Source organism: Phascolarctos cinereus, unplaced genomic scaffold (assembly GCF_003287225.1).
Source record: "Phascolarctos cinereus isolate Bilbo 61053 unplaced genomic scaffold, phaCin_HiC Scaffold_4;HRSCAF=312, whole genome shotgun sequence".
Classification (NCBI taxonomy): Eukaryota; Metazoa; Chordata; class Mammalia; order Diprotodontia; family Phascolarctidae; genus Phascolarctos; species Phascolarctos cinereus.
The window spans coordinates 136,099,999-136,127,945 of record NW_027555847.1 but is presented as its reverse complement, the minus strand read 5'-3'; the positions used below and the strand labels follow the sequence as shown (position 1 = coordinate 136,127,945).

General features: G+C 38.8%; 1 protein-coding gene across 1 annotated transcript in view; it reads left to right on the top strand.

Annotated features, from left to right (window-relative positions):
* Window positions 1–7,682, top strand: part of LOC110221829 (A-kinase anchor protein 17A-like) — a 132,567-nt gene extending 124,885 nt beyond the window's left edge. Inside the window, 3 exon segments of the mRNA XM_078151711.1 lie at window positions 6,328–6,836; window positions 6,839–7,344; window positions 7,346–7,682. Coding sequence (XP_078007837.1) covers window positions 6,328–6,836; window positions 6,839–7,344; window positions 7,346–7,682 — 1,352 coding nt within the window.
* Window positions 7,683–27,947: the final 20,265 nt, after the last annotated feature.

Here is a 27,947-nt window from a genome sequence, read left to right as displayed (position 1 = left end):
ATTAATGGGGAAAAAAATGTGAAGGAAGGTGGCTTAGCAGTACCACATCTCAAACTGTATTATAAAGCAATAATCATCAAAACAGTCTGGTAGCGGCCAAGAAACAGATACTGGTACCTAGCATAGGGGGTAGAGTATTGGGCCTGAAGTCAGGAAGACAGTCAAATCTGGCCTCAGACACTTACTAGCTGTGTGACTTTGGGCAAGTCGCTTAACCCTGTTTGCCTCAGTTCCTCATGTAAAATGAGCTGGGGAGGGAAATGGCAAATCACTCAAGCATCTTTGCCAAGAAAACCCCAAATGGAGTCACAAAGAGTTGGACACAACTGAAACAACTGAACAACAAGAAAGAAGTATAGATTAGTGGCATAGATTAGATACATAACACACGGTGGTAAATAATCATAGTAATCTAGTGTTTGACAAACCCAAACATCCAAGATTTGGGGAGAAAAAAAATCACTCTTTGACAAAAATTGCCAGTAAAAGTAGAAAGCAATTTGGCAGAAACTCTGTATAGACCCACATCTCACACTGTATACTGAGATAAGGTCAAAATAGGTACATGATTTAGATGTAAAGGGTGTCTGATAGGCAAATTAGGGGAGTATGAAATGTTTTACCAGTCTAAGGGAAGAATTTATGGCTAAAAAAGAGATAGAGAGCATTACAGGATGTAAAATGGATAATTTAAATTATGTTTAAAAAAGGGTTTTTTGCACAAACAAAACCAATGCAACCAAGCCCAAAGGAAAGCAGGAAACTGGGGATTACAGCAAGTTTTTCTCATAAAGACCTCATTTCTCAAATATATAGAGAACTGAGTTCAATTTATAAAAATCTGTTATTCCACAACTGTTAATTAACCAAAGGATATGAATAGGTCATTTTCAGAAAAAGAAATGAAAGCTATCAATAGTCATAAAAAATACTCTAAATCATTACTGATTAGAGAAATGAAAGTTAAAACAACTCTGAGGTACCACCTCACACCTATCAGGTTGGATAATATAACAGAAAAAGAAAATGACAAATGTAGGGAGTGTGGAAAAATAGGGAGACTAATGCACTATTGGTGGTTACAAACTCATCCGAACATTCTGGAGAGCTATTTGGAACTACACCCAAAGAGCTATAAAACTGTGCATATCTTTTACCCAGCAGTTCTACTACTAGGTCTGTACCCCAAAGAGATCAAAGGAAAAGGAGAAGAATCTATAAGTATAAAAATATTTATGGCAACTCTTTTCATGGTGGCAAAGAATTAAAAATTAAGGGGATGCCCATCAATTGGGGAATGGCTGGACAAGTTGTGGTATGTGAATGTAATAGGATACTATTGTGCTATAAGAAATAATGAGCAGAATGCTTTCAGAAAAACCTGGAAAGACTTACATGAACTGATTCAAAATGAAGTGAGCAGAACCAGAAACACATTGTACATGGTAACGTCAATATTGTACGATGATCAACTGTGAATGACAACTATTCTCAGCAATACAATGATCCCAGACAACTCTGAAGGACTTATAAAAAATGCTATCCACTTCCAGAGAAAGAACTGATCAAATACGGATCACAGCATGTGAAAAAAAATTTTTTTTAAACTTTTTTATTTAAAGTTTTGAGTTCCAAATTCTATCTCTCCCTCCCTCTCTTTCCCCATTCCTGAGACAGTAAGCAATCAGATATAGGTTATACATATGCAATTATCTAAAACATTTCCATATCAATCATTTTGCACAAGAAGACTCGAATAAAAGAAAAAAAGTAAAAAATAGCATGCTTCAGTCTGTATTCAATCAATATCAGTTCTTTCTCTGGAGGTGGACAGTATGCTTCATTATTAGTCCTTTGGAATTGTCTTGTGTCATTGTGTTGCTGAGAATAGCTGTCATTCATAATTCTTCATCGAACAGTATTACTGTTACTGTGTACAACATTCTCCCGGTTCTGTTCACTTTACTGTGCATCAGTTCATGCAAGTCTTTCCAAGTTTTTCCAAAATCATTCTGCTTATCATTTCTCACACCACAATAACATTCTGTTACAATCACATATGATAGCTTGTTTAGCCATTCCCCAATTGATGGGTATCCCTTTGATTTCCAATTCTTAGCCACCACAAAAAGCTGCTATAAATATTTTTGTACAAGTACAGGTCCTTTTCCTTTTTTTTTGGATGTCTTTGGGATATAAAGCTAGCAGTGGTATTGCTGGATCAAAGGGTATGCACAGTTTTATAGCCTTTTGGCATAGTTCCAAATCGAAATATACTTTTAAAAAAATCTTCTGTATTATTCTTGCTTTTTTGGTCTGTTTTCTTTTGCAGTATGGCTAATATGGAAATATTTTGCATGACTATATGTATAACCTATATCATGGATAATGTATAATACATATCAAATGTATAATCCATGTCAAATTGCTTACCTTCTCAAGGAAGGGTGAGAGAAAGGAGGGAGAGAATGTGGATCTCAAAATTTTCAAAAATGACTATTAAAAATTTTCACTTACATGTAATTGAGAAAAATAAAATTAAAATTAAAAAAAGAACCACTCTATGGTTAATCAGGAGGCTTCTGAATTCTGCTGAAATCTTCTTTCATTTTGCTTTTACCTGGATGAGGGGGGGTCACCTAGGATGTTTTAATTAAATTTTATATACATATATTGTTTATATATGCATATGTGTGGGTTTTTTTCTTTTCATCTCAACTCTCAGACTCTAAATGGTCCATTGCATCAGGTATACAATGATTTTGAACTACAAGTGAATCAATTAGGAAACATAGGAGAGTAAGAGAGAAAAGGAATTTTCCCTGTAAAATAGAGGATGAGTCAAAAGCTTATTGAGTAATTCACCTTAAACTCTAAAGCGGGGTGGGGAACCTGTGGCCTCCAGGTCACATGTGGCCTTCTAGGTCCTTGGGTGTGGCGTTCTCAATGAGTCCAAGTTTTACAAAACAAATCCTTTTATTAAGAAAATTTGTTCTGTGAAGTTTGGATTTAGTTAAAGGGCTGCACTTAAGGCCCTTAGAGGGCCAGATGTGGCCTTGAGGCCTCAGGTTCCCCACCCCTGCAAATGAAAGAGAAATGTTCCCATCCACAAAGGGGTGGAGCTAAAGGGAAGGAGCATTTCGGCTGGCTGTCTGAGAGCTAGGCATTTACTCTTTGGGGTTGGATGGTTCACATGGCAGGTGAGTTGAGTATTTGATCCACTGACTGATCACTGAATGGTACTAGGTGCTGTTCTCCAGCATCCCTTTGATGCCCCAATAATTATTTTTCTAAATCATGCCAACAAAGTCAGATTGTATTCTTGCCCCACCACTTTAGGTTCTTTCCAACCACACATGAACAAGTGAGAGCCCTGAGTAGTTTGGCAGTAATAGTATAATTTTTCACAAATGTTCAGTTCAGTCCAGTTTTCTGTTATATCTAACTCTTTGTAACCCTATTTGGGATCTGATTTTAAAGATGAAGAAATTGAAATCTGTAAAGGTTGTGACCAGGATTTGAAGCCAGAACCCCTTATTTCAAATTCCATACTCTATCCCTCTATGCCTGCATGACCACTCTTCAGGATGTTGTTGAGGGAATTCCTGTTCAGGTTTGGCTCATATGCCTTCTGAGTTCATTTCCAACTCTAGATGCTATGCTTTTCATAGAGGGATTCTAATTTATAGTAGAGTGGAAAGAGAATTGGACTTAACAGCAGACTGGTATTCATAGGAGTGTGCACAATCCTTGATATCCATATTAAAGCATTTGAAGGGTTGTCAAGGGAAAGTGACTTGTTCTGCTGGGACCCAGAAAGCTGGACTAGAAACAAGGGATAGATGCCACAGAGCTAGATTTGGGTTTGACGCAGGGAAAAAACAACCTAATGATGAGAGCGCTCCCAAAGTGGAACATGGTCAGGGGTAACTTTCAGCCTAGGTCTGAGATGACAAGGCTGGATGACCACTTGCTGAGTCTGGCATAGAGGGAATTCTTTCTTTTTTTTTTCAAGTATGATTTTTTTATTTTCTTTTTTATTTATTTTTTATTAATTTATTTATTATTTTATTATTTTTGATTTATCAAAATCACTTCTATATGCTTTTGAGTTTAAAATTTTTCTCCCCCTTCCTCCCTGCCACTTTACCCAAAATGGCGCACAATCTGATATAGGTTATACATTTACATTCCAATTAAACATATTTTCACATTAGTGAAGTTGTAAGTAAAAATTAGGACCAATAGGAGCAACCATCAGAAAGAGGAAACAAAACTCAACAGATGAGAAAAAAAAAGATAATGATTCAACTTTTGCAGTTATGATTACTATCTGTGTCTTTTTCTCCATCCTTTTTTCCCCGTTTATGCTTTTCTTTCTCCTTTCCTTTCCCCCACTTCTAGTGTTTTTGCTTTTGACCACAGCCTCCTTCAGTCTCTTCTCCCTTCTATTATCCCTTTCCTTTTTCTTTCCCTTTGACCTTACTGCTTCTTCCCTTCCTTCTATCCCCCCTCCCTTTTCTTTCCCCTTTTCCTTCCTACTGCCTATAGGGCAAGTTAGATTTCTACACCTAACTGATTATGTTATTCACTTCTTGAGCCAAATCTGATGACAACAAGGTTCAAGCAATGCTCACCCGCCTCCTTTCTCTCCCTCTGATGTAATAGGACTTTCTGTCTTTTCCTGTAATGTAATTTACACTTGTCTGCCTCCTCCTTTCTCAGTACATTTTCTAAGATCAGACTAATCCACTTACTTGGATACATTTAACCCTTTGACTAGATTTTTTTTTTATCATTACATCAAAATCAACTAATATCCACCCCCTTTATGTATACTCCTTTAACATGGCGTAATAAAAATACAGTTCTCAAGAGTTGCAACTCTCATCTTCCCTTGTAGGGATGTAAACAGTCCGCACTTATTAACAACATTTTGTATCTTTCTGTCCCATTTACCTTTTCATGTCTTTCTTGAATCTTGTACTTGAAGATCAAATTTTTTGTTGAGTTCTGGTCTTTTTATGAGGAAGTTTTGGAAGTCCCCTATTTCGTTGAATATCTATCTCCTCTCTTGAAAAATCATGCTCATTTTTGCAGGGTAATTGATCCTTGGCTGCAATCCAAGTTCCTTTGCCTTATGGAATATCATGTTCCATGCCCTGTAGTCTTTTAATGTAGAAGCTTCAAGGTCCTGTGTAATCCTGACTATGGTTCCATGATATTTAAATTGTTTCTTTCTGGCTGCTTGCAGCACCTTCTCTTTCATCCGGTAATTTTGGAATTTTGCTATTATTCCTTGGAATTGTCAATTTGGGATCTCTTTCAGGTGGTGATCAGTGGATTCTTTCTATGGTTATTTTACCTTCTGACTCTAGGACTTCAGGGCAGATTTCCTTTATGATTTCCTGAAAGATACTGTCCAGGCTCTTTTTTTCAACATAATTTTCAGGGAGTCCAATGATTTGTAAATTGTCTCTCCTGGATCAATTTTCCAGGCCAGTTGTTTTACCAATGTGGTATTTTACATTTTTGTCTATTTTTTCATTTTTTTGTTTCTGTTTGACTGATTCTTGCTCTCTCATAGAGTCACTAGTTTCCATTTGTCCAATTCTGGTTTTTAACAGATTGTTTTCTTCTGTTAGTTTTTGTACTTCCTTCTTCAATTGGCCAATTGTATTTTTAAGGGATTTGTTTTCTTCAGTGTACTTTTTTTCCAGTTTGCCAATTGTGTTTTTTAGGGACTTGTTTTCTTCAGTGTACTTTTTTTCCAATTGGCCAATTGTATTTTTTAAGGACTCTTCTACCTCTCTCATTAGACTTTTAAAATCCTTCTTGAGCTCTTCTAAGAAGGTATTTTTGGGCTTCATACCAGTTCATATTCCCTTTTGATGTTGCAGATGTGGGTTTGTTGACAATGTTGTCCTCTTCAGAATTTCTGTCTTGATCTTCACTCTTCTCATAATATGAATCTATGGTATGCTTCTTTTTATTCATGGTTTCTTTATTCCCTGGCCTTTAAAGAGATTGAGCTCCCCTGCTGGGGAACAGAGGGCACTGACCCAAGCTTCTTGTGTTGGGAGCCTAGGTCTTGGTCCCTGGCTTTGTGTGCTGGGGCCTCTTATGTTGGCAATTGGAGGCTCTAGGGTTTTGGCAGCTTACCTCGTGTTGGGCTGGAATCAGTAAGGCTGGAACTTTCAGGCAATTCTAGATTACCTGCTTTTCCTTTCCTTTAGCTTTCTTCAGCTCCTTGTAGATGGGTGCTGCAGGGTGTTTATCTGCCTGAGGCCCCTTGCAATTCTGCCTCCCTCATTTCCTTTGTGGTAGAGTGCACAGGCTGGTTTCCCCTGGTTCCCCTACCCTCACTGAGGCACTTGAAGCAACCAGGAAAATCCATTTCTAATTGGGAAGTGATGGAAAGATTGAAAGGAATGGTACAGAGTCATCAATTTTCCACTCTTTGAATTTCTAAAAGCACTATGGATTTCATCTATTTTGAAGGAGAAGTTGAAAATAAAAGTTTGGTTAAGTCTTTTCCCGCATGTCTCGATGGCAAAACAATAAAAGTCAGTGGTTTCTCAGATATTTTAGAAGTTTGGGCTGCTGAGTTTAAAATAGATTTCCCAGCCTGGCATGACTGGGGCTCCTTTTTCAGTGATGCAAAAGATATGAATATGACTCTACCAGGAGAGAGACCAGACACAATTCATTTGGAATTGCTACCTTGTAAATGGTTTGCATTGAAAAAATCTGGCTCAGAAAAACCAAATGAAGACATTCTCATTAAGGTATTTGAGACATTTGGAGAAATACAGAATGCAGACATCCCAATGTTGTGGACCCCTATGGAGAAGAAATGACTGGCAGAAATTTTCATACTTTTAGTTTTGGTGGACATTTGAGCTTTGAAGCTTATGTTCAGTATAAAAAGTATGTTGGTTTTATCAAAGCTAGAAATGCCTTGTGGAGTATGAAACCAATGTATAAAGGTGAAGATGGCAAAGCAGTAGCCTGCAACATAAAAGTTTCTTTTGACTCAACTGAACATCTTAGTGATGTCTCAATTAAAAAATGGCAACTTGAAAGGCGGAAACTTCAAGAACTTGATCAGCAAAGAGAAGAAGAGAAACATAATGAAAAAGAAGCTGAAGAAAGGCAAAAAGAAGAGGAAAGAAAACAGGAAGAATTAGAGCAGTTGGAAAAAGAAAGAAAAGGAGAAGAGAGGCTATGTAAGAGAGAACAAAAACAAAAAGACCGTAAAGTCCATCGAAATCAGAAGGAAAAAAAACTAGAGAAGATGCAAGCAGAAGAGCAGAAAAAATTACAAGAGAACATAAAATTAGAAGAGAAAATTATTGTTGGCTCAAAGAAATCTTCAGTCAATAAGATTAATTGCAGAACTGCTAAGCAGAGCAAAGACAGTAAAATTACTAGGGCATGAACAGAAAGAAGAAAAATCTTCCTTCAACAGCTTGAGGAGAGAAGACGACTTCAGGAGGCTGAACTTACATGGGTGGAGAAGGAAAAAGAGAGCTCTGAGACTCCAGAGGAAAGAGAAAGAACTAAGGGAAAGGCTATTAAATATTTTGTTGAGCAAGAAAATAGATGAGACACAGCAGAACAAGGAAGAAGCAGTGGCATCTCATTCTGCCCTTTTACAACCTGTTATAGATATTATGTAGTCTGTGTCTTCAAGCTGTGTTGCTTCTACCTCCTCGCAATCCCTCATAGGTCCACCAGCTCATATCTGTCAAAGAGAAATGCTACTAAATCAGGAGATTAATTTTAATTTCCAAAAATGTGAATGGAAATTTAAGTGAAGAAGTCCAGTGCAAAGAAAGTAAGAAACTTAACTGTATTACAGGTGAAAGCTGTACAGAAAAAAAAAAGTTCAGGTGTGCTCTCTTGTATTCCTGCCAATAATCAGCAGCAAAAGGGTACATCTAATTGTGACCAGAACATGCCCCAAAAGATTCATCTTCTGCATGAGGTAAATGTAATAGAAAACCAAGTAAGGGAAAAAGTCAGTCCAGCAGAAACAGAAGTACTGAGGAGAGACGGAAAAGGGATAGGAGCAAGCATAGAAGGGAAGTGAGTAAAGAGGATGAAAGACAAAAAAAAGGAAGATGACTTCATAGAAGACACTCTCACAAAGATTATAGTCCTCAATAAAGAAGTGTAAGCCCCATTAGATCTCGGTACCCAGAGGTCCTACAGCAGACACAGATACAGTAGAAGGGATAGAAGCCAGGATAGAAGAAGTGTGGGTAGGAAGTACAGTTGATGAGGGAGATCCCGATCCCTGAGCAAACACAGAAGTACTTGGAGCAGTTAGTGAAAGACTCTGCCTTTTTAAGGCCCACTGATAGGATAGACCAGGACCAGCAAGAGGTTCTGAAGCTTTTGGCTTCTTGACCCCCTAAGAAAACTGAGTCTCTGCTTAGTGAATGTAAAGTGAAATCCTTTGTGAAAGGAAGAAAGGAAATGCAATTACATTGGAAATTTATTTTCTTTTTTTAAGATTGTATGATTATTTCTGCTTCAGTTTCAACTGTGTTGGTAATTTGTTTTTCGTTAGCTATCCTTTCTCCTTTTAAATATTTTGACCTGATAGCTTTGATGTCACCAATTCTCTTTTAATCAGAAGAAATGGATAGACTGACAGTTTAAGACTTCCAGGCCTACTACATAAATGTATGCTAAATTCTTGACTAAAAATTCTTTATGCTCTCAATGAAGTCAACATGTACTGCAGAAAAAGGGCAAATTTAATTGAACTTGAGATAAGCTGCCAAATGTTACGAACAACCACAAAAACTTAGAGAACATTTAAAAGAAAGAAAGAACTTGCTAGTTTGATTTTTATTTTATATTTAACTGATTCAAAAACATGGAGATGGTGGTGGAAAGATGTGGGAACAAAATGATCATGCATAGTAAGTCATATATGAAACATGGGTAGAATTACTTTAAAATTAAAAATGCAGGGGCAGCTAGGTGGCGCAGTGGATAGGGCGCTGGCCCTGAAGTCAGGAGAGCCTGAATTCAAATCCAGTCTCAGACCAAACACTTAATACTAGCTGTGTGACCCTGGGCAAGTCACTTAACCCCAATTGCCTAAAAAAAAAATTGCAAATGCACTATACTTCTTAAAGATCCCGGTAAGTGGGAGTATGAGACAAAGTGATCTGGAGATGCTCCATTGCTTCAGAAGCATTGACTTTTTACAAATTAAAGTAATTGAGAGTAAAAAGGTAGTTAACCGCTTTTGTTTCTATACAAATTAGTGTGCTTGTGGTTTTTTTAAGAAGCTGTCTTGCTGAGTTATTTTTACTTGGAATGTTTCAAACAGATTCAAGGCTGCAAACTTGTTAAATTTTATAATCTTTTGCTTCTCAGGATGAAGCTCAGGAATACTTTAAAGTAGTTGTAACCTTTGGGTTATAAAAGATTGTGTTTATTCCAGTTTGCATTTTTATGGTGAAATAAAAGCCTTTTCCAGTGGGAAAAAAGTACATGTAGGAAAACAATAGACTACTCTGTTGCTAATGCCAAGGTGTCTTTTAGCAATGCCATTCTGTAATCTATGATTTAAAGTTCCTTTTATCACTGACTTTCTGTATTGTTTGCTCTAAGTTCGATTTCAGCCCTGCCTTTCTGTGTTCTTTGTTCTAAGGTCCCTAGCATCTCTGATATTCTATGAGACTGGTTTTTTTGGTCCTATGACATGTGGGCAGAATTCCTAGAGGGGGCAGAAGGATGGGGCCCCAAACCACTAAGTAAGAGTAGCTTTATGACTTGGCAGAGTGGGTGCCCCCTTCATGGCGGTATTTCAGGCATGCTGAGAAATCTCCACCCCCATATTACTCCTATTAGTTGAGGGTTGCCCCCTCCCAGATCTATTTTTTTTAAGACCATTCTTTGCCTCATTTCTTATCATGCCCTAATCACCGAATAGGAGTTGCCTCAGTCAAACAGAGACTTTTTAAAGGCCTTAACTTGAAAAAGCTAACATCCCCCATTGTATCCTGGGCCGTCTCCAGGTGTCTGGATCTACATGGCTCTGGATGTGAAAGGGAGGCTGGTGACTTAGCGCAGCCCTCCCTCACTTAAATCCGATTCACTTGCATGTCATGGCGTCACCTCCCTGATGTCGTGGTCCTCTTTGAGAACGAAGGACAAACAGCAGTACCTTAAGCCACTGTTATATTTTATGAGTTCTATGAATGACTCATGCAGCAAATGCCTCTGGAACATGTCCCTATCCAAAACCCAGGGTATAATTAATGTCTCCATGTGAACGAGAGTCTCTGAACCTTTCCAGAGAGCAGGTTTTGGATGCAGGTAGATGCATAAAGATACTGGCACTTAGTAGATCTGGGAAAGGGAAGAACTAGGGGACAAGGACAAAAGAAAAGGAAGGCTGGAGGTTGCCAAAGACAAACTTGATCTTTTTCATAATTTGGCATAAAGATGATGTGGATCTTTGAAGGCAGAAGTGTATAGGGGAGTGTCAGGAGGGTAAAGTGAAGTCTTCCTGTTAATGCCTCTCTGCCAGCCCCTGTCATTTTCCCTCTCCTCACCATTGACCCTCCCCCCCACCCCGAGGGCTGAGGCAGGAACACAAGCCCCCTTTGTCAAAGATCTTCTAGAAAGATCAATTCTTGTGATGGGGGGGATTTATGATGTATTTATAAATCCCCATTGTGTTTACCCAGCTTTACCAAGTCATCCACTCTGCCAAGAAGCTGGAGTCCTTACAGCAACCTTAGAAACAACCCCAAACATTCCTGTGGCTTCAAGGTTACTCAGACACCGTCTCAGCTCTTAGTACAGGCACTTCCTAAATGCTAAGGCTACAAGCCTATGATGCAGGGAATCCTGGAGGAGTCAGTAGCCAAGGCCCTGACTCTCCCTTCATGGCCTTGTTCTCCTATGGTGAAAAGAGCCCTGGACTAGGAATCAGAATCCCTGCATTTAAGTGCCAGTTCTGATGCCTGCTAGGTGGATGGCTTAAGGAAGTCCTTCTTCTTTGACCCTCAGTTTCCCTTGCTATACAATGAAGGTAATGATAGTGTTTGTCTACCCACCTCACAGGGTAATCACTTTGTAAAACATAAATCACCATAAAAATGGCAGCAATTCCCTATGTACACCCTAGGACCATAAAGAATTAACCTTCATGAAGTTAGACCCATGATATCAAGCAAGTAGAGACCTCAATGCAGCAAGTTAGAGGTTTTAATTGAAATAGATGTTCCATGTAAATAGAATTTTCTGGATCCTAGAGTAGCAGGAAGAACTTTCTGCCATCTTCAAAGCTATACTTTCCCTTCCAGATAATTTATTTTAAAATGAACATACTGTATTTATAATTTGTTCTTATACTTTACTGATGTTTCAACATTTCCATCCTTCTCTATTCCTATTTTATCTTCCCTATTTTATCTCTAAATCATTTCCTGTCATTAGGCCATTGACTTCCTTTTTTTTTTTTTTGGCTAGGCAATGAGGTTCAGTGACTTGCCCAGGCTCACACAGCTAGTAAGTGTCAAGTATCTGAGGTCAGATTTGAACTCAGGTCCTCTTGACTCCAGGGCCAGAGCTCTATTCACCTAGCTGCCCCCATTGACTTCCTCTTGACAAAAAACATTCTTACTCCCTTTACCTTATCCCAGCTTTCATTTTTTTAAAATAGCATTTTGTGTGGATCCTGGTCAAAGGTTTCTGGGAAGTCTAAATAAATGAACCTCACTTCCCCCTTTTCTACATGAGGTCATTCCACGTCCCCCAAGTGAATGGCTTCTGTGGAATCAGTCAAAACTTTCATTGGGGTGGGAAAACTATAACAATGTTTTCCTGCCTGCTCACTGGGGTCCTTGTAGCCTCTGAGCTTCCCAACCTTCTGGGTAGAACTGTACCCATGAAGTTGGCAGATGTCATGAGGGATTAGAATCTGAGAGATGGAGGAGAAGGGGCTGTTTCGTCATCATCAAGACAGAACTTAGGGCTGAGGGCTCAGGTGAAGTAAGGTCTAAGATAGGGAGGAGAAACCTTGGCTGTATAAAGAGGCAATATGGTGTAGTGGCAAACATACTGTATTCAAACCTGGGTTTGAAGATGAGGACATTGGACTAGACAGCCTCCAAAATCCTTTCCAGCTCTAAATCTATGATGTTATGATCCTAGGAGCTTAAATAAGAAGGTCTAAAAGAACCTAGGAAGTTGTAGTGGAGGGGTTCAGAGATCTACATCCAGATCCCAATTAGTGCAAATAATGAATGCCCTGAAGGAAGGGCACAGGTATTTGGATTCATGCTATTGAAAGATATAATTATATTATAATTGTGTCTCAGACCAATGAAATTAAGCCTCAGACCAATGAAAACATGCATCGTGGATTAGAATAATGTGACCGCTGAAGGACATTCTTTATTTGTACTGATCAGGACATAGAAAATCAGAACAGTGGTACCAGGATGGAGGAAGGGAAAGGGAACTCATGTATGGTATTATGGAAACTCATCAAATTTAGAACCAGAGGACTAGGGCTTAAATCTCAGCTCTGCCACTTAACTACTGATGTGACCATGGAGAAATCACTTTTCTTCTCTGATCCTAAACTCTTTCATCAGTTAAATAAGGAAATTTAATTAGATAATCTTTAAGGTTCTATCCATTTAGTCAACCAAGTTCACAACCTAAGTTATCTCAACTTTTCTCTCTCCCTCATTCCCCTATTCAATCCATTGCAAACCTTTGTTGATTCTACCTCCATGTTATATTTTGCATCCATCCTCCTCTCTCTACTCTCACAAACACCACCCTTATTCAGGCCCTTTTACCTGGAACACAGTAATAGCCTCTTAACTGGTCTTCATGTGAAGTCTTTCTCCTTTCTAATCTATTGTCCCCAGAGCTACCAAATTGGTATTCTTCAAGGACATGAGTGACTTCATCATTCCTCTACTCAGGAAATGTCAGGGGCCCCCTATTAGTTCTAGGATAAAACAGAGACCCTCTGTATTTATAAAAGTCCTTAGCACAGTGCCTGGCATATAGTAAGTGCTGTATAAATGCTTATTCCCTTCCCCTTTTCCTCCTTTGCTTGACATTTGAAACCTTTCACAATCTGGCTGTAAGCTATCTCTCCAGACTGATTTCACATTGCTCCTTACTACATTCTAGCCAAATTGGCATATGTGTTCTTCTTTGTACATGATCATACACATTCCATCTCCCACCTCCAACCTTTCCACAAGCTGTCCCCTATGACTGGAATTCTATTCCTTTTCAGCTCCTCATCTTAAAATCCCTGGGTCCATTTAAGGCTCATCCCGAGTGTCATCTTCTGCAGGAGACCTTTCCTGATTTTTCCAGTTGCTGGTACTCTCCTCTCCACCAAAAATTAATTTGCATTTATTTTGTGTATGTATGTATCTGTATATATGCGTGTGTGTATATATATCTACATATATGTGTGTGTATATCTACTTATATACATGCATATATACATATCTATCTACCTGTCTATCTATCTACCTATGAACATGTTTCCCCAGTAGAAGGTAAGTTCATTGAGACCAGAAAATATTTTCATTTTGGTCTTTTTATCCTCAGTACCTTGCATGGTGCTTGGATAGTAGCAGGTATTTAATAAAGTTCGCTGAATTGAATTGGATTCTGGTTCTGAATCCTTTTGTCCTTCTTCACCTTACATGCCTATCTTGACTTAGTAGAGATCTCCAGTTCCATTTAATTTCAAAGATCATGGCCATGGGGAGCACAGGAGTGCATCCTGAATGTTTGGGGTACAAGGGACTTATTCCTCTCTCTAACCACATGAGAAGTAATATGTGCTAAGTGCTGTATATGGTAGAAAGAGTCCTGGCCTTGAACTCAAAAGACCTGAGGCTAAATTCTAGCATTGATTCTGACAAGCTGTGAAACACTGGACAACTCACTTTAAAGCCTCTATTTCCTCATTTGTGGTATAATACTTGAATTGTCTTCCTCACGAGGTTGTCGGAGACTCTAAAGCATTATAGAAAGGTGTGTTATTATTACAAAGGGAATGGTGGGTAGATTCTAGGTCCTGAGCAGGAAAAGATTTTGCTTGGAACAATTCCTTACACTATTCTCCAGGATCATACATACGGAAACTAGTTAGATTGACAGATACTCTGCATCAGAGAGTCTGCCTTTTAGTGAGCTTGTCTCTCTCCTAGAGGTGAATATAGAAACTTTCTCAGTGTCCATTCCTGTGGAATACTCAAGCCCCCATATTCCTGTCAAATAGTCTTTCCTCACTTCCTTGATGTCATGGAAGATGGTGACTCTAGCCCTGTGGTCTGTGAAGTTGGAGACCAGCTGGGCAAGTTCCTTCTTAACCTGAAGGCGGGTCCTGGTGGACCTCATCCACCCTGGAGGGAGTCGGTTTTGCCCCTGGGAAAGCACAAGTGCTGAGCCCAGATCTAATTGTCTTTTTAATTAATAGCCTAAAAGATGGAGCAAGGAGTGACATCTCTAGCTTTGAAGATGGCAAAAACCCTTCCTAGTACTCTAAGCTCCAGCAAAATCAATGTTTGCATATAATACTAACCTCAAGTAAACCATAAAAATTACCAGTAGGTTGGCAACTAAGTAATGGATTTTTTGGTCATGGCAACCCAGGAAATCAAGAAAAATTCTAAACATCTCTCAGTTCTGCACAACCAGCCCCCTTCTACTTCTGCAGTAATGGTAGCAGAGTAGAAGAAAGGAAGGGATAGGGCCTGAGTTTTTAGACCACCTATTTAATTTAACAAGAATTTAATGAGTTCTGACTATATGGCATCACTATCTTAGATACTGGGATGCAAACACAAAAGTGAAGTACTGAACATGTACTTATCATGAAGGTATTTAACATGCAAGATCCTTGTCCAATGACCAACAAGTTGTTACAGTGATTGAGGAAATGAATTGATAATACTGGATTTCTATGATAAATGAAAACAAAAAATGTAAGGATGTTGAAGCTAAATGAAAGGATGGCTCTCAGGTTCTGCTTGAAAAGGCAAGTAAAGGAGTTGGTTTCATTATGCACCCACAGGCAACAAGAAACATCATTTCAGGAGGAAACCCAGTTATGTCATCTGGTCATCTCATCTCATTTGATAAGTTTCAAATGTATAAGGCAAAGAGCTTCCCTCCCTATCTCAGATGAATTTAATCACAGAAGACCCAGAATATAATTACAAAATATAAAGTGGGTGATAAGGAATTTTCCTACAACTCCATGTAAGTCACAACAACTAGAAATTAATCTACTTGAAAGGATGATAGGGCTTGGCCATTGGATGAAGGGAATTGACATTATGCAGGAAATATTTTGTGATTGGTTGGTAATAAATCACTCTCCCAAGCATATATGTAAAACCAGTAAGTTATTCAGTGGCAAAATATTCCAGACTCAGGAGCAATGTATGGAGGCAGATACTTTTACCTGTACCAGAAGGCAGCAAAGAAAAGCAAGGGCACTATCTTAAGTCTCCTGACCATCAACCATCTCATCACAGTTATTTGGCTAGCAGGAAACAATGCATCGAATTAGGAGCAGAGACATGTACCCAAGAACAGAACTAATAAATAGAGACAATCACCCAAGGAATGAAGTCATTTCAAGAAGTATACCCTTTGGAGGCATGGAAGAGAACTGGTAATGGACTCAAGAAAATAGCAGACCCTGGGAGCCCAGCTCAGGGTCCTGCTCAGCTTAAACTTCACATGTAAGGAGAGCTGCATGAGTACTTCACAAAGAGGAAAAGGACTTCCCTGACATGTAATATCAGGTTTTAATCTACTGTTTGTCACATTTGCCCTAAATATTTGCCTTACTGCCATTATATTATAAATTTGAGTCCTTTTTTTCCATGGATGCTATTGTATTTGTAGGAGAGTGAGGTCCATGTCTGAATGCAAGAAAAAAAATTTTTTTTTGCCAGCTGTTCTTACTATACGTTTTAGTAAATGCCTATGCTAAATGTGAATTGTCTACTGGCTTATTGTTAAAACAAAGCACACTGATGGGGGCTTATGAGCTACAGTGTTAGGAGTAACTACCCACACAGTGACCTCTAGGGGTATCCAGCCCACAAGTGCAAGTTAGGGGGTACTCTCAAGATGGTATTATTTTAAAAAAAAGATCACCACAAAGATAATCTCCTTTTATGCACCATCTCTTACAGAAGATGAATATCTAGAGAAATTCTACAAAGAATGAAACAAAATCCTTTAAATGAAGTTATTATAATCTTAAAAATCAACTTATTCAATGTAAAGATTGACATCTCTATGCATACGATTCCCAGGTCTATAATCTATCCCTAATCTCTCTCCTGAACTCCATCCCTGTATCACCAACTGCCTATTGGACATTGACAACTGAATTACCATAGGCATCTCAAATTTAACATGTTTAAAACAAAATTCATTATCTTCCCATGGAATCTTCTTCTCTTACTAACTTTCCCATTTCTGTAGAGGGTCCCCAGATCCACGACATGAGAATCAATATCAATTTTTCCCTTACTCTTTATGTACAATCAATTGCCAAATCTTGCCAATTCTCCCTCTGCAATATATTCCTCATCTGTCCCCTCTCTCCACTCACACAGCCATAACCCTAGTTCAGTCCTTCATCATTTCTCTATTTACTATTACAATATCCTTCTGTTTGGTTTACCTGATTCAAGTCTTTCCCCTTCCCAGTCCCACCTTCCATACAACTGCCAGATGGACGTTCTTAACCGGGTCTAGCCATGTTATTCTCCAGCTCAAGAAGTTTCAATGGCTCCTTGTTGCTTCCAGAGTAAATTACAAACTTGCTTGTTTGGATTGTGAAGCCTTTCACAAGCTGTCATCTACCTACCTTTCTTATCTTATTTCTCCTAATTCTCCTTCAAGCACTCTACACTTAAACCACTTTAGTCTACTTATTGTCTCTCATTGCCATCTCATTGCCTTTATATAAACTGTCCACCATGCCCAGAATAAACTTCTTCCTTACCTCTGCCAGCTATAATCTCTAGCTTCCTTCAAATCTTAACTCAAGTCCCACTTCTTAGATTAAGTCAATCCTGGTGCATACCATCCATCAGTTGCTAGTGCCTGCCCCCTGGAAATTATTTTGTATTTAATTTCTGTGTACATGTTGTCTCTCTCAACTAAATAATAAGCTCCTTAAGGACAGGAACTGTTTCATCTCAATCTTTGAGTCCCCAGAACCTAGAACATTGCCTAGCATGTATTTAGCACCTTAATGTGTGCCTGTCGAATGAATGAATGAATGAATGAATGAACGAATGAATGGAGGAGAATGGCAATGTACATTGTGTGTGTGTGTGTGTGTGTGTGTGTGTGTGTGTGTATGTGTAACACATGTCCTGGAAATAATTGCACAAATGATCCCATTCCAACCCATCTTCTCCAGTGGAGAGATGTCATTCTCATTCATCCCCACTCACCATCACTTCATCTCTCTGCCTACTGGCTGCTTCCTTACTCACCACAAATATACTTGTGTCTTCCCCTCCTCAAAAACCCTCACTAGATCTGTTCATCCCCAATAGCATTTGTCCTATATCTCTCCTCCCTTTCATGGCTAAAATCTCTAAAGGGTCATCTACAGTTGGTACCTACACTTCCTTTCCCTTTACTCTCTTCTTAACTCTGAAGTCTGGCTTCCAAACTAGTTATTTAAATGAAACAACTCCCTCCAAAGTTACCCAAGATCTGTTGATGGCCAAATCTACTGGCCTTTTCTCAGTTCTCATGCTTCTTGATATCTTTGCAGCCTTTGACACTGCTGAGCTCCCTCTTCTCCTTCATGCTGTCTGTTCTCTAGGTCTTCATGGCCCTCCTCTCTCTTGGTTTTCCTACCACCTGTCTGACTGCTCCTTCTCAGTCCCTTTTGATCCATAATCATCCAGGCCATGCTCACCCATTGTGAGTGCCCTTGAAGGCTCTATCTAGGCCCTCTCTCTCTCTATGATTTTGTTGGATGATCTCATCAGCTTCCATGGGTCCAATGACCATTTCTATGTTGACTTTCAGATCTATTTATCTAGCCCTACTGTCTCTCTCCTGACCCCCAGTCTCATATTGCAACTTCCTCTTGGTCATCTTGAAATGTTTGACCCTTAGATGTCTTGGCTTAACATGTCCAAAACTGAACTTATATCTTTCTCCTCTCAAGCCCTCCCTTCTTCCTAACTCCCTTATTACTGTCAAGGCCTCCACTATGCCCCCAGTTACCCAGGTTCTCAACCTAGGTGTCGTCCTCAACTCCTCATTTTCTCATCTGTTGATTCTACCTTCATGACATATCTCTCATATGCCCTCTTCTTTCCTTTGGCATTGACATTGTTGCAGGCCTTTATCACCTCACATCTGGACTATTGAAATAGGCTTCTGATTGATGCTCTCTCTGCCTCATCTCTTCCCACTTTGGTCCATCCTACTCATAACTATCAGACTGATTTTCCTAAAAGGCAGATCTGGCCATCTCTCTCTCTCTCTCTCTCTCTCTCTCTCTCTCACACACACACACACACACACACACACACACACACACACACCTGCACCCCCCTTTCAATAAACTTCAATGATTCTGTATTATCTCTGAGATCAACTATAAATAATCTGGCTTTCAAAGCCCCTCACAGCTTGGCCTCTTCCTACCTTTCCAGTCTTCTTACTCCTTACTTCACAGGCTCCATGATCCAATGACCTTAGCCTCTTTTCTGTTCTTTAAAATAAGATACTTCATCTACTTCATCTATGTATTTTTACTATCCCATGGGACTGGAATTCTTTTCCTCTTTGTCCTTCTCTTGGCTTCCCTGGCTTTCTTCAATTACAACTAAAATCCCACCCTCTGGCAAAAGCCCTTCCTAATCCCTGGTTATGCTAGTGAAAGGGTGGGAAACCTGCAGCCTTGGGGAGGCCCTAGATTCCCCACCCCTGGGCTAGTGCCTTCCCTCTGTGATTATCTCCAACTTATCCTACATAAAGATTGCTTGCATATATAGTTATTTTAATGGTGTCTTCCCATTAGACTATGAGCTCCTTGACAAAAGCAAAGTTATTTGTATCCCTAGTGCTTAGCACAGTTTCTGGCACAGAGTAAACGCTTCATAAATATTTGTTGACTGACTGACTACCACCCCACCTCCTACATGAAGTGACAAACTGGGACCCCAGAACACAAATACTATGTACCCTCAAGGTTCTAGGCCTAGTTCTTTTTTGCTTCCCTAATAACATTTAAATTTTTTTCCAATTACATGTAAAGATAGTTTTCAACACTCATTTTTTTTTTTTGCTTTTAGGCAACTGGGGTTAAGTGACTTGCCCAGGGTCACACTGCTAGTAAGTGTCTGAGGCCGGATTTGAACTCAGGTCCTCCTGACTTCAGGGCCGGTGCTCTATCCACTGTGCCACCTAGCTGCCCCTCAACACTCATTTTTGTAAAATTTTGAGTTCCAAATTTTTCTCCCCATCCCCAAGACAGCAAGCAATCTGATAGAGGTTATACATGCATAATCATGTTAAACATATTTCCACATTAGTTATGTTGTGAAAGAAGAATCAGAACAAAAGTGAAAAACCATGAGAAAGAAAAAACAACAACCAAAAAAAGGGAAAATACTACACTTCAATCTGCATTCAGATTCCATAGTTCTTCCTCTGGATGTGGATAGCATTTTCCATCCTGAGTCTTTTGGAATTGTCTCAGATCATTGTATTGCTGAGAAGAGCTAAGTCTATCAAAGTTAGTGATTGCACAATGTTGCTGTTACTGTGTACAGTGTTCTCCTGGTTCTGTTCACTTGAGTCAGCATCAGTTCATGCAAGTCTTTCCAGGTTTTTCTGAAACTGGCCTGCTCATCATTTCTAACAGCACAATAGTATTCCATCACATTCATATAGCATCAGTTGTTCAGCCATTCCCCAATTGATGAGCATCCCCTCAATGTCCAATTCTTTGTTATCACAAAAAGAGCTGCTGTAAGTATTTTTGTACATGTGGCTCCTTTTCCCTTTTTTATGATTTCTTTGGGATACAGAACTACTAGTGGTATTACTGGATCAAAGGGTATGCACAGTTTGACTGCCCTTTGGGCATAGTTCCAAATTGCTCTCCAGCATGGTTGAATCGGTTCATAACTCCATCAACTATGCATTAGTGTTCCCATTTTACCACATCTTCCCCAATATTTATCATTTTCCTTTTCTGTCATATTAGCCAATCTGCTAGGTGTAAGGGGCTATCCCAGAGTCATTTCTCTAATCAACGGTGATTTAGATAATTTTTTCATATGATTACAGATAGCTTTAATTTCTTCATCTGAAAGTTACCTCCTCATATCCTTTGACCATTTATCATTTGGGGAATGACTTGCATTCTTATAACTTTGAGTCAGTTCTCTATATATTTGAGAAATGAGGCTTTTATCAGAAACACTGACTGTAAAAATTGCTTCGCACCTTTCTGCTTTACTTCTAATCTTGGTTGTTGGTTTTCCTTGTGCAAAACCTTTTTAATTTAATATAATCAAAATTATCCATTTTGTATTTTAAGATGTTCACTATCTCTTGTTTTGTCATAAATCCTTCCCTTCTCCATAGATCTGACAGGTAAACTGTTCCTTACTCTCCTAATTTGCTTATGGTATCATCCCTTAAGTCTAAATCATGTACCCATGTGGACCTCAGCTTGGTATAGGGTGTGAGATATTGATCTGTGCCTAGTTTCTGCTGTACTATTTCCAGTTTTCAACTCTGGACCTAGTTTTGAAGGGTTGGGGGTGATTTTTCTAGTGCTATAGCTCACAAACCCCCACTGATATGCTTCTGCCTATGTTTATAAGTTGATGTCAATTAATCAGTCCAATTTAATTAGCTTTTAGAAATGAATATTTACTGTAGTAGTACAGTTGGAGCAAAACAATTCCTAGAAATCTGTGACATACTCCACCAGCAATGTAGAGGACAAAGCAAAGTAAGCTCCAACTTAGAGCACTTACTGCAAAGAGAAACTTTGGCCAGAATCTTCAAGAATATTCCCTTTGGTATGGTGTAATTATTGTCTTGTTTGTTGATTTTTTTTTTTTGCTGGGTCCTTTGTAGGGCCTTAGACTTGAGTCCAGTCCATCCTTGGCTCCTGATGTATTCAGTGTTAACCAACTGTTCTAAGGATGCTATTAGGATGCCAAGAAAAAAGTGAAAATCCTCTAGAACTTCCAAACTTCATATCTATGGCAAAGAGAAGACACCGAGACCAAGGAAGGTATGGTACTCTGTGCCTCACCTCAATTGATTCTTTCTCAGGAGTTTAGCTAGAAAGCTCTTTCTTCTACCCCCTCAGGAACTTGAACGTCTGATTACAACTAGATGGTTTATTTAGGCCCCAGAGAGCATGATGAAGTCCCTTATCCAATCTGAATAGATTTGCTATTCAACACATAGGGAGGTGTCCAGGCCTTGTTTACGCCTTGCAAACTTTTTGAGAACAAGCTGTGTTCTCACCTGAGAAATGGACCAGCTATGGCATCTTATCACTTACTTAAAGTAGAGGTGGGGAAATAGTCTAGTCCTGGGATTCTTAAATTTTTGGTGTCATAGACACTTTTGGCAGTCTGGTGAAGCCTATGGACCCCTTATCAAAATAATGTTTTTAAATGTATAAAATAAAGTACATAGGATTAGAAAGGAAACCAGTTATATTGAGAGGGCAGCTAGGTAGCACAGTGGGTAAGGATGCTGGAGTTGGAATCAGGAACACCCAAGTTCAAATCCAGCCTCAGACACTTACTATCTATGTGACTCTGGGCAAATCACTCGATAGCTTTCAGCCTCAGTTTCCTCATCTGTAAAATGGGAATAGTAATAATACCCATCTATCTCCCAGAGTTGTTGCAAGGATAAAATGAGCTAGCATATATATATAGCATTTGCAAACTTTAAAACATTATATAAATGCTACCTATTATAGAAGTATAGCTATATATGAAATAGCTACCAAAATATTTTAAAAACAAGTTCATAGACTCTCAGTTAAGAACCCTGGGTGAAGCTGACCCCTATCCTTACACATTTTGAAAAATGTGATTCAGAATTAAGAAATGAAAAAGCCTAAAACTTCTGAGATTACTGAGAAGCCCCAAATCTAGTCTAGGAATCAGCACAGCCAGGATTCAAGTCTGTGGGCAGAAGATGAAATATATGGGGACAAGCAATTTGAAGGAGGACCATGCAAAAGAAATGGAAGGCATAGTTGTGGAAAGTGAGGAGGGGGCACCTATTTCCTTCTCATCATTTGTCTTAGGTGAGACTCAGATAACTCCTTTATCTTTTGCATTAGCCAAACAAACTGTGTCCCCCTTGATGAAGGAGCTGGTGTCATGCAGGAAAAGTATGGAGCCAGGGAATTGAAACTGATCACTGGCTGCCACCCTGTTTGCACTTGATGATGCAACCTCGGGGAGAAACACCAGGTGGGCTGTTGTTCCTCCACTATTTTCTTAGAGCTGCAGCAACCAAACTTTGGGTTCTTGCCTTCCCTGATGCTTGGGGTGAAGGAGGGGGTGACTGGACAGCTAAATGAAAGTCACAGTGACTTGAGTCTTGCAGATAATACCCTGATAGAGAGATAGACATGAATGAGCATGCAGTATCTATTACTAGACTTGTGATTTCATTACTAGGAGCACTTTTTCTATCAATGCAGAAGGTTTTGACCTTCTCTACAACTTAAAAATTTTAAGAGTTGCCTGAGACAATGAGAAGTCTAAGTGCCTTGCCCAGGATTACTGGGCTAGTATGTGTCAAGGAAGGACTTATACCTAGGTCTTCCCAGGTCTGAGGACAGCTTTCTGTCTACAATGCCTCTCATCACCTTAATAGATATGATTTAATGAAGCACACACAGGTACAGGAAAGAAGAGGCTAAATATCTGGGTGCATGAGCCCAGAGATTTAATTGATTAACACTCAAATACCTCTAGAATGTTGCCATAATCTTGGTTAACGAGACAAAGAGGAAGGAGCAAATGAATGACTTAACCAACTGCCTTTAAGGGCCTGCCTAACTTAAAGGAAAGCAATTTAGTAGATACCTACACTGTCCCCTGGTGGTTATATCGTTAATATTTTTTCTTTCTCATGATGAGAATTCTAAGGTGCTGGACAAAACATAACCAAAAATAAAAATCTATGGTATTTTAATAAACCTGGTTACTAACATAAGAATTATTTCAGATTAGGTGTGTGCAATAAGATAATCAATTTGGTAGATCACAAGTCAATATTAATGCCAAAGTGGAAGGATAAAAAATAGTATGAATAGATATAGAATACATGAATAGTATAAAATAATGGCTCCTTCCTGACTTATTAAAAATTACATTGATACCGAAAAAAATGGGAAATGAACAAAGTAATGACATAAAAAAAATCACCATTTCCTACAGAAGATTAACCTATGTAAAGTAATTGCTACAACAAGGAAGTCAAAGGAGTCCAGAAAATGTCTCAGCCAGCCAAGATTTACAATCATAGGATCATAGCTTTAGGGCTAGAAAGGAACTGAGAAGCAATCTAATCCAACTTCCTCATTTTATAGATCTTTCTGCCAAAAGTTATGGCAGCCAATAGCAACAATGCTTGAAAATACAAATTCATTTCTGAAATGTTTTGGAGGATGGTAGATAATATGCGCATTATCATTTCATAGAACAGTGAAGAACAGTAGTTGAGGTATTTGGGCTTACCAAGCACCATGTTACTAAATTTGTTTGCTTCTGTATGTCGTATACTTAGTCAGTTGCACTGATAAACCTTTCTCTTTTTTTAAAAAATCAGTATCAATAATTTTGATGATTGCTGCTTTGTTGTTTAGTTTAAAATTGGGTACGTCTTGCCTTTTCTTTCTGCCCTTTCAAAAAAATTTCTCTTAAGATTCTTGCCATTTTGTTTCTCCAGATGAATTTCATTAGTATTAGTTTTCTAGCTATCTAATCCTTTTGACAATTTGCTTGGTATGGCACTAAATAAGTGAATTAATTTGGGTAGCATTGTCATATTTATTATATTGGCATGACCCAACTATGAGCAATTGTTATTTCTTCAGTTACTTAGATCTGTCTTTATTTCTTTCAGGTGTTTTGTGGGGGTAGGGGTAGGGAGATGTACCATGTGCCAGGCAGAATACTAAGTACTTTACAAATGTGCTACATGTTTTACAAATATTATCTCATTTGATTCTCACAACATGTTATTATCCCTGTTTAGTAGTTGAAGAGACTGAGACAAACAAAGATGAAGTGACCTGCCCAGGGTCATACAGCTAGTAAGTGTTTGAAGACAGATTTGAACTCAGGTTTTCCTGACTCCAGGCCCAGTACTCTATCTACTGTACCACCTAGCTCCCTGGTATCATATTAATAAGTTTCTTTGTCTTGGTACACACACACACATGTTTTATATATTCTATAGGTTTTTTTTAATGGGAATACATTTTATAGCTCTTTCTGATAGATTTTATTGGTAATATACAGAAATTTTCTTATTCTACCATGTTGCTTAAGTTATTGCTTCAGTTAATTTTTCAGTTGACTTTGGTGATTCTCTAGAGATATTGTCATATGACCTGCAAAAAGTGATAAATTCATTTTTTCTCTGATTCTAGTTTATTCCTCTAGTTTCTTCCTTCCTTTCTTTCTTTCTTTCTTGGTCTTTTTGCAAAAGCTAATACTTCTAGGACTGTATTAAATAATAACGGTGATAATGGATTTCCTTGCTTTTATCCCCAATCTATCCTTTCTCCATCACATAATGTTGGCCCTTGGTTTTGATTGTTATCTTTAGTTCTCAAAGAGGACCAAGATGACATCACCATGTTAGAGTCAAGCTACAGTGTGTCCGACTGCAGTTGATGAAACAAACCTATATGAGTTCAGGATGCTCTACGACAGGTCGGGCACAAATGGGCCATGTGAATGTTTGGGGTGGGTTCTCTAAATTTGCACATCTTAAGCTTCTTTTGAGCTACTTCAATTCTGCTTTGCTCATAGATGATGGCACACCATGCTGGGCGGTCCTGTGCCGGTGTCTCTCATGTCACTCAATCAATTCCAAAGTTCTTGAGAGAGACCTTGAAAATGCCTTTATATTGCTTCTCCTGACCACCATGTGGGCACTTGTCTTGTGTGAATTATCCATAAAATAGTCTTTTAGGCAAGAGCATGTTTGGCATTTGAACAATGTGGCCACATCAGAATTGTGCTCTCTGCAGTAGAGTTTGAATGCTTGGCAGTTTAGTTGGAGAAAGGACTTCAGTGTCCAGTACCTTATCCTGCCAGATGATCTTCACAATCTTCTTAAGATGATTAAAATGAAGCAATTCTGTTTCCTGGCATATCGCTGGTATACTCTCCATGTTTCACAGGTATAAAACAATGAGGTCAGCACAACATCTCTGTAGACCTTCAGTTTGGTAGTCATTCTAATACCTCTTATCTTGCACATTTTTCTTCAGAGCCTCCCAAATACTGAGCTAGCTCTGGCAATGTGTGCATCAATCCCATTATCGACATGCATATCCCTGGAAAATATACTGCCAAGGTAAGTGAACTGATCCACGCCATTCAAAACTTCTCCATTTGTTGTAACTGATGGTTCCATGTATGGAGGGTATGGTACTGTCTGGTGAAACACCTGTGTTTTCTTAGTGTTAACTGCTAGGCCAAAAGTAGCACAAGCAGTGGAGAATCAGTCCATACTTTGATGCAAAAATCTAGCAATTGACCCCGTTTGAGTTGGCTCTAGCACATCTCTGATTCCCATGGTTCTGAAAGAACTGTACTGAACCAGTGTCAGTGGTATTTGAAAGATCATCCAAAATGGAGGAGGGAGGGGAGAATGTCCCAGTTGAAAAAAAAAAAAGAAATAAAGAGGTTGAAACTGTGCACCAGTGAGCTTAACTTCCATTCCCAACAAAATTCCAGATCATTTTACTGAAGAAATGGTTTGTAAGTTCTTTGAGAGAGGAATTTCTCAGAACCAGCCATGTTCTTTATCAAGAACAAATTATATCAGGCTAACTTCGTTTCATTTTTGACAAGGTTAATAATAATAATAGCATTTATGTAACTATTTAAGGTTTGCAAAGCATTTTACAAATATTATCTCATTTTATGCTCACAACCCTGGGAGGTATTATCCCCATTTTACAGGTGATAAAATTGATGCAGAGATTAAATGACTTGCCCAGAATCTCAGCCAGTAAGTGTCTGAGATTGAATTTCAATTCAAGTCTTCCAGACTCCAGGTCCAGGACTCTATGCCTGGCTACTAGATCAAGAGAATTCTTGAGACACGCAATACCTGGATTTTAGAAAATCTTTTGACAACCATCTCTCTTGGATTTCTTTTGTTGCCTTTACTGATCCCATAATGTTCTCTCTCTGAAATTATTTTGTACTTACTTTGCATAGGTTTTGTATTTACTTATCTGTGTTCATGTTCTACCCATCTAGCAGAATGTAAATTCCTCAAGGGCAGTGTCTGTTTAATTTTTGTCTTTGTATTCCCAGGACCCAGAATAGTGTCTTGTACACAGTAGGTGCTTAATGAATTCTTATTGAATTGAATTCTGTTGGAAAGGAGTTCCTTGTTTAGATATAAACTGGATTAAATAGCCTTTGAGGCCTTTCCAGGTCTACAAATCTGTGATTTTTTGTAATGTTGGACTAGCCCAGGTAATCTTAACCTTTTTTTGCATGTAACATGGAACCCATTGACACTCTGGTGAAGCATGTGGAACCCTTTAGAAAATAACATTTTTAAATGTACAAAACAAGTTGACTGAATTACAAAGTTCATTGGATCACAATTATCTTGAAATAGTTATCAAAAATTTAAAACAAAAACAAAAACAAAAAACCCAACAAGTTCTCAACCCCAGGTTAAGAATTCCTGGATTAGATGTTCCTAAGGCCCCTTCAAGCTTTAACATTCTATAATCTACAGTCAATTCCAGTTCTAAGAGTCCCATGAAACTCAACAATCACCACTCTTCCCTACTCTCTCTAGCACTTATTTAGGCATTACACTGAGGAAGACCCAAGGAGGCTGGGACATGAATTCCCCACATTCCCCACCAGGGGGCAATGCTGTCCCACCCATCCCTCAGCACGTGCCCGGCATGCCTAATGTTGGGATATCAATTTAACCACCTGGATGCCCCTTTTCTAAAAAAGAGGGGTTGAGGGCACTGAGGAGAAATGGTAGCCACTATCTAGCTCTCGTTATTTGGCAGTTTGATCTCGCAGCTTGGAATGTAGAACACAGAATATTAGAATTGAAAGAACCCCTAAAACATAGAAAGTAGAATGTTAGTGTTCAAAGAGAAATTAGAACAGAACATCAGAGCTAGAAGGACCCTTAGAACAAAGAATATTAGAATAGTGAATGTCATAGTTGGAAAGTGGTTCAGAACACAAAATATGGAATATTAGATTTGGAAGAGAACTTAGAGATTATCTAATTCAGTCCCCTCATCTTAAAATCCCTGGTCAGTCTTCCGCACAGTTATTGTAAAGATAAATAAAATAAGATCGACACTGCAAGGTTCAACAGTGCAAATTAGAAGATATATACGCTTATAGGGGTTCCTGTAATTCTTGGGTCTATTTCTCTGATCAGGCCTCATGCTAACCGCTTTCCTAATATTTAGGCCCATCTAAGGGGCTAGTTCTTATTCCTAGTCTCCTAGCTTACTGCTCTAACCAACATCTTATTGATCTCAGGTGACTGAGCCTCTAGCAATAATGAGTTCACTTGAGCCTTTTCCAAATCATAATAATTCACGAGCAATAAAATATTTACAATTAAAGGCACAA